Here is a 13,054-nt window from a genome sequence, read left to right on the forward strand (position 1 = left end):
AGGAATTTACCTGAACAGAACGCTCTAGGAAAATCAAAGCAATGCTGCTTTAAAGCACTGTAACAAGCATCACTTTTCAGAGACAGATTAAACTCTTTACACCCCTTGTAAGATTTTTAAAGTCTCTTTTCCCCTCTTAAAGAGGCGAATCCACAGGATTTTAGTGCCTTGAAGTTGTAATCTTCAAAAGAGTGACGTTTCAACAGTTTCCCATTCTATTGTCCGTCTGCACTCTGGATAGGATAAAGAGACAAAGTCAAACAAAGAGTACATGCCCATCCGTAAACAGAGCTCCACCTCGAGACGCGACTACATGAATGATTCGACATTTAGCAGACCTTCGCAGTGCTCTGATGAGTTTATTGGTCAGGAGGTGGGGACGCTGGAACAGTGGGGAAGTTTGCCCGTAAGTGTGCTCCTCTCCCCAAACAGTGCACCCATAGTCCCCAATCTCTCCACCTTACCTCGTGTGTGTTCTTTATCTCCAGTACCTGAGTCTGTGCTGTGCCCCCTGGGCCACACTTTTGTGCTTTGGTCCTGTGTAAACAGATGTGCACAGTGTCAGGCCTACAGAGAGGAAGTTGTAAACTTGCAGGAAAGACTTCAGCCTCCTTTCTTATGGAGCTCGGTCAGTGCAAGCCACCGGGGCTTAGACATGCTAATGCAAGCAAACAGTCCCTGTTCGGACAGCGATCGTCTGAAGTTTGACCATGTTACAGCCACTAAATATACACTGCAGGCTGCCAGCAAACAAGCAGAAATGCACTGAATGGCAGCAGGGGAGGTGGAGTCGCTCTGTTTCATAAAGGAGAGGAGAGGAATACACATCTGTGATCTGAGGTGTGGACAGGGTTTAGATATGGTGCATGTGTGCAAATTTACTTGTCTTTTTGATCTACAGTGAGTATTTGCACATTTAAAGCTGCTTACATTTTTTTTTTTTTTATAACTAACTTGTGGAGATTGGCATTTTTGTTATTACCTTTTTTGGACGTATGAAGTTAGTTCACCTCAGATTCACACAGTGTAGTTAATCTTCATCTTCCTTTGAAATAAATGAAATTTGGTTGGATGCTTTGTTATCTAAAGCAATTAGAAAGAGTTAGTACAACCAAAACAGAAAAAAAACTTATGTAAAACTGTATGATTTTCTTTCTTCTGTGGGACACAAAAGGAGATATTTTGAACAATAGTGTGGTCCAAACAAGATTTAACTCCATTGACTTTCATTGTTTGAACAAGAAAAACACTAAGCCATTTTCAAAATGTCTTTTGATGGCAGACTTGTCATTTTTATGTAAATTATCCCTTTAAGTGTGGCCCTTGTAAATATCTCAGGCTTTTATATATTGTACGGAACCAGTAGCTTTATTTTTATGTATGTATTTTGGGGAACTGAATAAGAGAAGTATAAATCACTAGCAGTAACAGTAGCGCCTCATTTATCAGTGCCGGACACACATTTATTGATCTATCACAAGCTTTGGCTGATTGATGCCACGTAGTGAACGTGAAGATACTGAATGGCTTAAGCTATTGACTCTATGAAATAAGCCAACACACTGCACTGACTCCATATAATACATAATATATTTGCCAGAAAAACAATATTTCACAGCAATATTGGCTGTTTTATTGAGGGATGCAATGATAATATTTCTCATTCTTACTGAAACTGTTAGTTTTTGAATAATTTTTGACAGAAATCACAATACAAATCTCTGATAAATACACTTTGGTATTATAGGCTACAGCTCACCCAAGAACATTATACTGTGTAAAAATGTTCTCGTACAGTATGTAAACATGCAGTGCAAACGAGCATTGAAGAGTGTAGGCTGTAAGGTTTAGATGCAACAGTTTCATGCCACTTGTCATCCTGGGAACTTGTCCATATTGTATTGATTGAAATGAGCGCAGGTTTAAGTACTGAATGCTCTCAGCCAATCGAAAGGGATCCCGTTAAACGCTCGTGTTCACGCGTCTCCTCTAATGGACCTGTTAAAGAGCTCGAGCACACCTTCATCCACTGACATGCGACGAGGAGCTGCATGCCTGCTTAGTACGAGAATACACAAATACGAGATCAGAAATAGCCTACTACTGGAACTGCGAAATGCTTGAATATCAGGAGTCCGGGATGAAAACAACATCAGGTCATCGGATTTCCTTTTCGATTATTGACATACTGGATCCCAAAAAGTTTACAAGTAAAAGGACAGTAGCAGTATCAGAGGAAGAGCGGACATCATCTTCCGAAAATACAGAATTTGGAAGTTTGGAGGAACAGCGCAACGGGAAAGGATCGCTTTCCATCTGCAATGATATAGGTGAGAATGAAGTACGATTCATAATAAAATCAGAAGGTGACTTTAAAGCGGGTTAACTTCTGATTAAAAAAAAAAAAAAAATCTGCTTTTTTTTTTTTGGCCGCAATTGGTTGAGCTTCATCTCGCATTTTAAACAAAACACTTATGTGTAACTATAATTATGTAACAAATAATTCTTACGTGATACAGATCGAGCAGCTGTTACTTATGACGTGTGTTCGCGCACTCTCGCTAACTTAATCCAACTTTTACCAAAACATTGTTCTGAAACGCTGTTGAAACGTAACTTATAGCCTATAGCTATTCTTACATGTTTAAAAAGCCTAATACATTTTTGAGACATAAACAACCTTGTCTTTTGGGTCACCTTAGAGATGCAATATCCCATAGGCTAATTGTGAATGAAAAAACAAACAAAACAGTAAATTCTTCTTATTTTGAATAATAAATAATAGAGGTCTGATCTTATTATTATATAGCCTCCTTATAATCTTACGCCTAGATTTGTATGAATTATTTTTCCATAGGCTACATGGTAAAAACGCTTAAACATGACGGTTTTCACTGTAGATCTCCTCATCTTTTGTGTAATGTAGCTTATCATGGTAGAATTTGACCTTCCCCTGAATCCCCTCATTTCCAAGACCGCGTTTTCTTTAAGCAGCCGCAGCTGAGTAAGTGATTGCCATTGGGACAGTCAGGGCAGATAATTGTTTAAATCGTCCCATTGAGGATGCCTGCGCTCACTTTGATCGATATCCCATTACTGGATGCTGCATATCTCCCTCCAGCAGCTTGCGGCTCCAAACTTCAAACCCCTGCCATGTCTGATCCCAAATATCGTTCGATTAAAACTTCCCTTTAAATAGATGACATTTATTGATCTGCCGACAAATATGAAACTCCATTAGCGCGTCATGGCTGGATGGCAGAGCTGGATTTAACTAGGGTTTCTTTCCGCAACATGACATTTGAGGCGATTTGTGATTTAGAAATTGTTGGGGGATTATGGTCCATTCCATGCCAGTCTTTCCTGGAAATCAGCGCACAGTACAGCCTCCCCCTATTCCTCTACAGGACTTTTAGCTACAGCGCTCCTCATTCATTCGTTTAATAGTCAGCACATTTATAGCTGCCAGTTACCCAAGACTTTCTTCAGCTCATTACATGCATAAGATTTATTTTGATAAGTAATTTCTTATCTACTGTTATTTTTATTATAGGGCTTATTGTAAACTGTTCATTTTTGACCACATTCGAATTATAGGCTATACATCAGTTGAATTCTAGGCTATCTGAATTCTATATTCTTGTCTGTACTTAAAGGCCCTACATTAGCCTACTAATAATTGGAAATTATTCTAATTATTAGACCAATTAAAAACAATAATTTATATAAAAAAGCTTAATAATTGTATCCATAGCCTATGCGCTGTATAAAACGTCTCGGATTTATGATTTTACTCTTAAATAATAGCTCATTAATGCCAGCCAAAATACCAAACAGAACACCATAGCAACACTCTGTCTTTCTGTCTGACTTTAAAGGGTTGAAAATGAAAATGATCAAGCCATCCTATGTGTTTTTGACTCTCCTCTTTCAGCTAAACTTAATTGGAGTTATATTAAAAAATATCCTGGCTCTTCCAAGCTTTATAATGGGAGTGAATAGTAACTGAGATTTTGAATTCCCAAAAAAGTGGATCTCTCCATGATAAAAGTGCTCCACACGGCTCTAGGGGGTTAATAAAGGCCTTCTGAAGCGAAGCAATGTGTTTTTGTAAGAAAAATATCCATATTTATAACTATATAAACTATAATCACAGGCTTCAGGTAACGGCCGTACGCGAATCAAGCTCCGGCGTAAGAGTGACCTCTGACACGACGCATGACGTTTTGATGAACCCGGAAACACAGAGGATAGAGCAAAGCCAAATACCGGTCATGATTTGCAAGTCTGAAGAGAGAATTTGTAAAGAGGAGCTTGAGTTTGTTAGCTTATTTCTTTGAACCGCAAGAGGGGTCTATCTCACCTAAGCTTACGCTATTACATCCTACGTCATACGTCGGGTCAGAGGTCACTCTTCAGCCGGAACTAGACTCGTGTACGGCCGTAATCGGAAGCTAATGATCATAGTTTATAAACTTAAAAATGTTAATGTTTAAAAAAAAGAAAAAAACTCGCTCTGCTTCAGAAGGCTTTTATTAACCTGCTGGAGTCTAATGGCTTACTTTTATTATGGATGGATGCACTTTTGGGGTTTTAAAAATATCAGTTACTGTTCACTTCCATAACTTAGCCATGGTATTTTTTAATATAACTCTGATTGTGTTTGGCTGAAAGAAGAAAGTCATGTACAACTGGCTTGAGGGTTGGTAGCCTACATTATGGGATGATTTTCATTTTTGGGTGAACTATCACTTTAAGGCCTGTGATTAAATTTCAAGCTTTTAAAACGGATTGAAACTTTCAGATAAGGCAAGGTCAAATGTGATAGTTTTGTTATTGATAATAGGCTACTAATAATAGGCCTAATAGATAAATTCATTTGCACTCTTGACTGGGGTTCCTCTTCGGTTTTACTAAAATGTTGGCTAATACGTTTACTAAAAACATAACCTACCAGAAAGACACTTGACATATGGATTTTCACTGGCAGGAGATCAATCAGCTGATGACCATCAAAGCTGCGTCAGACTGCATCCTCCTGATCCCGATGTTGACTTGGACTCAACCACCTCTCTGAGAAGCTTAAGATCGGGCTTTTCTCCTTGTGAAGATCCGGATGAAGCGGTTGAAGAGAGAATCACTCCAGTGCCGGATGATGTGTCGCGTCAGCGGCGGCGGCGCTCAGATCACAGCTGCGCGAAGCCGCGGCGCGCCAGGACCGCGTTCACCTACGAACAGCTGGTGGCTTTGGAGAACAAATTCCGTGCCACGCGTTATTTATCCGTATGCGAGCGACTAAATCTCGCGCTGTCCCTGAGCCTGACTGAAACCCAAGTCAAGATTTGGTTCCAGAACCGAAGAACCAAGTGGAAGAAGCAGAACCCTGGTGCCGAGAGTTCCCTGCAACCCGGCACGAACTCTCTGCCCAACATCAGCTCGACCTGTGGGGCCACATCTGCCCTCCACCCTACATTTAGCTCCGGGAACGTGATCTTTCATTCTGGCCCGGTGCACCTGGCATCTTCCGGTGGGCTCTTGCATCCGTTTTTGCCTGATGGCTTCCTTCAGCCAGCATTCTTTCCCCACTTATGAAGTCTGAAAGAAGGAATGATCATAGACTACGTGTTAATGTGAATTTATAAAGTGGATTACTTGTTCAGTGATCCTCAACAGGATTGGATTGTTCTTGGCTTGATGTAATAATTGATTAGGCCTAACATGAGTTTAGATAAACTGTTTTCAGTTGTGAGCAGAAATATAGATAAGATGGACCAAACCCTGGGCCTCAAGAGTGATAAATCTGAAAGATACGCTCTCACAAATGCAATTTTAAGAACAGATGATCTGATAATCTAATCATGGTCCACCCTGACAACCACCCACTTTAAAACTTAGACTTGGATTGTATATATGGGTATCTTCTATTATTCGTGTTAGCAGTTTGATACATCACTGTAGATTATAGCATTAAATTCTTTAAAGTCCCCCTTGTGGTGAAACCCAAGCTTTTAATGTTGTTTATATGTCTATGTGGTGTTTGTAATATGGTTATGCTAAACCACAAATTCATAAGTCAACACCATTGCTGAGTATTTTCAAAACGCGGTTTGAAATCGCTGGTGTTTCTGACGTCACAAACTACCTTGTAACCAATCAGGTCAACGTGTGATCGTCAAGGAGTGGATCTCTGAGCTGGTGCGAGTGAGTGGAGGCGGGGCTAATTTGTATATTCATAGAACCGCATAAATACGTTCAAGCTATTTTAAGGCATGGATTTTTTTTTTTCAAGGGAAAAGTGTTTAATAATGTCATTTTGGTTATTAAAGATGAGTTTTAAGTGATACAAATAGCCTATATTTACTACAGGGGGACTTTAAAGAACTTATTTAAAGACATTGACGTTTATTACAATGTAGAAACATGTTGATGATGTCATCTGTAACAATAAAATCTGAAGGTCATTTGTTTTTTGTATCAATCAGAAATAGACAAGGGGTAACAGTGTATTGATCACCATGAATATATGTAATTATTTATTTTGTCTACACCAATACATAATACCAGGTTACATTATGTATTCTCTTCCTAAACACTAGATGGCGTCACCTGAACCCTTATAGAAGAGATTGAGTCCATTATTTGAGACATTTCTGAAATTGTTTGCTTAAATGATGGTGCGTAAAATAAAAAGTAAATAGCTATATGACTTAAATAAAATAGTAAAATATATAAAATATGTATAACCCCCTGGAGATCTAGCACGCTAGAAATAGCATATGTATTATTCTTACTTGCAGCAGTATTTTGTTTGTATTTGTGTTGAAATTCAGTAGTGTGTATATTGTGAACGGTTTGCATATTTTATGTCTAGATCAATGGAGCAGCACGAATAACAGCTTTAAAGTGTATGAGCAAGATCAAGAGAGCCTGGGAAATATTGATCTGAGTGGCACTGCAGACAACTACAGCCTACATTACACAATACTATAACACAATATGACCACTAGAGGCCAGTGCTGAACCAGATCTCATTAGATTGACGTGACGGTTAATTTAGAATGAATATCATTGTGTAACACAGTTAAACACTTACAATTACAGTTTTGGCTCATTTTTCGAAACAGTCTTAACATTCTCTAAACTGTAAGTGCAGTTGTCACAACTGTTTGCTGGAACATCAAAACTCTATTGCATGTCTGCAACATGTAGCCTAACTCACCCAAAACATTTATTTCATGCTTCAAACATTGTGTGAGCAACGCTGTTAAAAATGTTTAATGTTTTTTCAACATGGAAATATTAGTTATTAGAAATATTGTCACAGTTTTTCCTAATTTTTTGTTGACACTGGCTGCTTTTTATAGGCTACAATAATGTGTGTATCACACTGAGCTTACATATTTCAACAGTAGGTTAACATTTAATGGGAAGTCAATACTGTAGTACACAAAAAATTGCATTTTTGTTTTTACAGTACATTTATTTTTGTAGAAATGTGTTACATGTCAACTAAAAATTCACAGTTGCTTTTTCATTTTTAGATAGGCTACTCTCTTATGTCTTCCACTAACACCACCACGCATTCTTCCATATCTTCATATTGCTCATCCACGACAAGCTGTGAATTTTCAGTTGACATGTAACACATTTCTACAAAAATATATGTATATTCTGCTGTATAGCTGCTACTGTTTAGGGTTGTGAAGTTCCTTCATGTTCAAGAATGGTATGATTGTGCTGGGAAAACTCCATAAGTTTCCAAACTTGAGATTGTGATTCCTATTTCATTAGAACCAGAACCAAATTAGAACCAAATTAGCCATTTGCCAACTTAATAGACATTACAAACATCCCCTGTCACATATTTATAGAATATACATGAATGCCTGACAGATTTTGATCACTGAATGGATAATTTTGCATGTGATGGCTCACATGATGAAAGAATCTTCAGATGTTCACTGATCAATTTTTCACTGAGAATCATCTCATCAGTTTTGATCAACAAGCCATGTGCATTTAGTTATTGTGCAAATAGTAGAAGTACAATTGTACTTACTCTTTTACACACATGCAATTTGCTTAAATCAATAAGAAATTCAAATCTGTTGTGAACAAGAAACTAATTGTTCAGACATCTGAACTTATTGTTTTGAGAGAGAAAAAAAATCTCATTCGAGAATTGAGCCAAAGCGTTTGAGAAAAACTAAGATAAAATTATTGGATGTTTAGTAATGTGAGTTGTTCCAAACTTCCTTCAGTTCACCCTTCAAATCATGTGTTTTCTCAGCAGAGATGAGATAAAAGTGTGATCGGACATTGGAAGTGATTGTTGCACGCACTACAACTTGTTTTCCAAGTTCATGTTTTCTGAGTGTGCAGTTGTGGCTCTTGTTTCTTCAGCCTGTTTTCCAATCTAGAACCCAGTGGATTTTCACGACCTCCTGAGATTTCATGAGACAGTCCATCACTTCAGTTATTTTACATTCTTTTACAATTACGTATAGCACATGGCTTAAAAATTATTTTCAATGATGAACCAGAAGAAATTTTCTGGACACAGTGTGGATAGTGTTTGGTTGATTTGTTAGTATTTTTTTACATAAGAAGTTAAGACAAAATTGACAAGTCAAGTGCTTACAGATTGTTTCAAAGCAGCTTTACAGTGATCAGTGATTCAATGTAAAGCAGCTTTAAAAAGAATAAAAAGTGTCATTGTTCAGCTGAAGTCAGTTCAGTGTTGATTCAGTTCCATTATAAAGATCATCAATTATTAAATTAGTTCAATTCTGCTGTAAAGCAGCTCTGCAGAAAACAGTGATGTCATCGTCCAGCTCAGTCAGTTCTCATACAACAGCGTCAGTATAGTCAGATCAATAATATTGTTGAATATTAAGTGTCCCCAACTAAGCAAGCCTGAGGCGACAGTGGCAAGGAACCCAAACTCCATCAGGTGACAGAATGGAGAAAAAAAAAACGTTGGAGAAACAAAGCTCAGTCGAACAAACGAATGAATGAACATGATGTGGTTCAATTGGCTGCATCACAAGTCAGAAAACAGATTGTGGATTGATATCATTCAAAATATTTCATCCAGTTCCTTCTGCTTGACGATCCAGTATGGAGACAAAGCTGGTTATAGGTCCGTGCAGAGGTCTTGTGTGGTTCTCATGGTCTTTGCTGAGGATCTGTGCCGATGGCCGTCGTGTCGATGTCGATGAGGCCTTCGCAGGAGATAGTCTAGTTGACACGGTCTCTGCTGACATTCAGGGCTGTGTTGTGGTCGTGTCTAGGTGCAGGCCCTTCATCTGATCTGGATATGAACCGGTAACCTCGGGATAAGGATGAGACAGACAGACTAAAATTAGCGTAGATGCCATTCTTCTTACAATGTAACTACATCGGATGTTTGTGGGAAGTGCTCCTGGTTCCGGTTGACCTACTTAATGCAGCCTAACAATCATTTAACAGATTTTAATTTATTCACCTTATTCCGCCCCGCCCACTTTTACTTCTGTCCAGTACTTCCGTTGTAAACCAACTTCCGGTTTAGCGGACCCTCATTCAATTTCGAGGAGAACTGCAGAGAAGTCTCACTGATAAAATGTCACATAAGATAAGCTAATTTGTGCCAAATGTGCTATGTACGTGTGTACCAACAGCACAGCAATGCACTGTTTCTCGGGGTAATTTTTAAACGACTTTTAGGTGTTTATATGACCCGTCTGCCTGTCTGATCGCAGCCCGGCCGATGTGTAGTGTTTAGCCTACATTAGCCACAAACATCTAATGTTGTAATGGTCTCACTACAGGACACATACACATGCTATACCTTGTTTGAAAGCTATGGTCCTCTAGAATTCAGTCGCTGGATTTATTTTACAGCCATTACTTGTGTTAGAGATCAAACTATAAGAAATTGCAGCTAGCAGTTAGCTAAGCTAACGTTACCCTCTTGTTCATCTAGTTGAGGCTCTACTTTCTTTCTACACCAGATCGTGGCTATTTTTTTCTGATCTGTTGGCTATACACTGCAAATGTATCTGGTGATTAAGCAAACAAACTGTGGTGTAATAATGTTTCAAACTTTACATGTAGTAGTGTTTGTGCACATCTTCATAACTAAGTAATAGCTATTAGAAAGACACAGCTATTAAATAATTTGATTGTGGCATTGTTTCAAAAGCTTCAAGTGAAATGTACTTTAGTACGTTGCAGCAGTTGTTAATAACCATAGGCCAACGCATTTGGCTATAATATTATAGTCTATCTACTTATATCAAGACAGAAAACAGATTGGACCAGGGCAAACAAAGCGCTAAGTAGCTAAACCAGGAAGTGAGATTACGCGGATGGCGCCACCCAGTGCTACTTCCGGAATAAGGTGAATAGAAATGTGATAGCGTGTTATGTGTATGCCAGGTTAAAGAGATGTGTTTTCAGTCTGACAGAGTGTATAAGCCTCCCGAACAACGCTAGGAAGACTATTCCAGAGTTTGGGTGCTAAACAGGAAAAGGATCTACCGCCTGCAGTCAATTTTGATTGTGATACTCCTAAAGTTTTCTCATAAAAGTGGTGAGATGCTCAACAAAACCTTCTAATGCAAATTTGAATGTTTATGTTAATAACTATTTATGGCCCCGAGTGTTGATTGGTCAATAGGTGTTGTGTTCTATCAGAAGATCAAGGTTTGGCTTGTTAGCTGGTAGATAACTGTAGATAAGCTAGCCTATATGTTTTTGAAAGACGCTCAAAAATACAGTAAAAACAGTAATATTGTGAAAGCTGTTTTTCATTTGAATGTATTTTAAAATGTAAATGATTCATGCGATGGCAAAGCTGAATGCTGTCATTACTCTAGTCTTCAGTATCACAGGATCCTTCAGAAATCATTCTTTTAAATGTAAACAATTTTAAAATAGAAAAAAAGTTATTTCATAATAATATTTCACAGTATTACTGTTTTAATGTATTTTGACCAAATAAATGCATCCTTTTAAAACTGTAAAGTTTTCAAATAAGTCGATCAAATATAGTCAGATCACATGAAAAATATCAGTCACATGACTGGCAGCTGAACTCTACTGAGATGAATGAGGATACTAAAAGATAACTCTCTCTCTCTCTCTTTCCCTCTCTCTCCCTCTCTCTCTCTCTGGCTATATTAATTGGATGCTATAATGAATGGGGAAAGTGTTAGAAACTGTTTGACAACAGTCATTATTTCTGCATTTTTGTTTATAGTGGTAACAAATGATACACTTTAAGAACTAGTCTATTCTGTTGAGAGTGTGTATATAGTGAATACTGTGAGCAGTGTGTGAGAGAGATGGTGCGGTGGGAGATTTACAGTGTGCTCTATTTTGGGGCAGCTGGGAAAACAGTGAAGTGTTTTGGTCAAGGAATAGCTTGTGAGTTTATGCCAAGGGCTTCTCTAGTCACCCTGTTCCTCTCCCATTGTTTCCTGGAATGCTGGGATACATGTGGCCTAATGAGGGGCAGTTCAGTCATGCACAGAAATCTGAAGCAACGCCTTCCGATAGCTATTTCCCTAAAATGTGAGTTCTGAGTGTGCAGTACCTTCCATTTGTGGCCATCTTTAAACACAAGGAGGACTACTTTATGTGGAGGCTCTTACACAAACATGTGCAGACCGAGATGAGACCCAGACTCTTTTTGTTTTGTCTGAAGAGATCTTCGTACATTAAATCACGCTTTTATTTTGGTCTTCTGTCCTGGGGCAATGTTTACTCTCGTGTCTGACTCGCACATCTAGTGTTCTTGTTTCTCAATGTGAACAAATACACAGCGGGGAACAATAAGTAAGAGGACCTTAATAAAATTCTCCCTCTACGTGTGTGTTTCTCTTCTGATTTTAGCTTCTGTCTTCCTTCTCATTCTGTTTTTACTCACCTCAATAAAAACGTAAGCTGGGTGTTTTTTATTGTTGCTTTTCAGATTGTATGACGTGACCACAGTGGCGTCTTGGGTAAAAGCCAAGGCAGACTGTGCTACATCAACTGTCTTTTGTCAGAATTTGCGATTATTCATCTTGATTAGACATTTAAAGTCCTGACATCCTAAAATATATGCAAAATTGAAATGATCCTGGACAAATGCAGTATACAGTAAGTCTATAGGGGAATTGCACTGGAATAAATGTTGAATAAAGATGTTATGTAACTATCTATAAAGAACTTCATGGAGCAAAATCTATGCTGGTAATGCATAACCGGCAGTGTGTGAGTTTATCTGGCCTTTAAGCGCTAAAACGGGATTTTTTTTGATTATTAGCAAGGCCTAATGTTGAGAATATTAGTCAGGCCAACAATTCAGAGCTTATGAAGTCTATCATGGCTGGGCAAAAGAGGTTGCAGTCTCAAACTTGAGGTCATTTTGATTTGCTTGATCATAATATAAAAGTAATGCTAAATAAACGTATACAAGGTTTACAGGTTATTGGCTTAGAAAAATTGGTTCACGTAAGCAAATACGGTATATTATTAGATGTCTGTTGTAGGAGCAGCCAGTGACCCAAAATATCTGATGCTATCAGTGTTTTTGTTGCAGGCTAAGATTCAACATATAAATGCAATTATTCGCCGTTGGAGAGAGTGCTGATTCTGCCCCTACGATGAAAGAAACGCTCTAGGATCCTTCACATTGATGAGGCCTCTTGTCTTGAAATCTCATGAATTGCCTTTCCTTAAATTAACTTTGTATGAGATTAACTGATCCTGCGCAAGATATCTCTGTAGTAAATTATTCTTCCTCGTGTGCCCCGATGCTGTGCTGATGCTTCTCTGAACGAACCCTGATTGAAAATCTCGTACTTTTGGGAATCACACTGAGAGTCAGTGTGCTTGATTGGGCCCGTGTCTTGTTACGCAACACGACACTGCTTGATGTGGCAGCTGAGAGAGAATGGAAGGCAAAAGAACTGCACGTGTTTGTTTGAATAATGGTACGTACTGTATAATGTTCACCTCTTTTAATATTCAATCTTTCATTTGTAATTAACAGGAAAAGGGTAAATATATTACATTTTGCAGA

The 13,054-nt window shown here is 38.4% G+C and overlaps 1 protein-coding gene across 1 annotated transcript; it reads left to right on the top strand.

Annotated features, from left to right (window-relative positions):
• Positions 1 to 2,116: 2,116 nt before the first annotated feature.
• Positions 2,117 to 5,592, top strand: nkx1.2la (NK1 transcription factor related 2-like,a; the record flags this gene model as incomplete). Its single annotated transcript, XM_084392152.1, has 2 exons — positions 2,117 to 2,330; positions 4,991 to 5,592. 2 exons carry the CDS (start codon positions 2,117 to 2,119, stop codon positions 5,590 to 5,592), a joined length of 816 nt encoding a protein of 271 aa, XP_084248278.1.
• Positions 5,593 to 13,054: the final 7,462 nt, after the last annotated feature.

Source organism: Rutilus rutilus, assembly GCF_951802725.1.
Source record: "Rutilus rutilus genome assembly, chromosome: 20".
NCBI lineage: Eukaryota > Metazoa > Chordata > Actinopteri > Cypriniformes > Leuciscidae > Rutilus > Rutilus rutilus.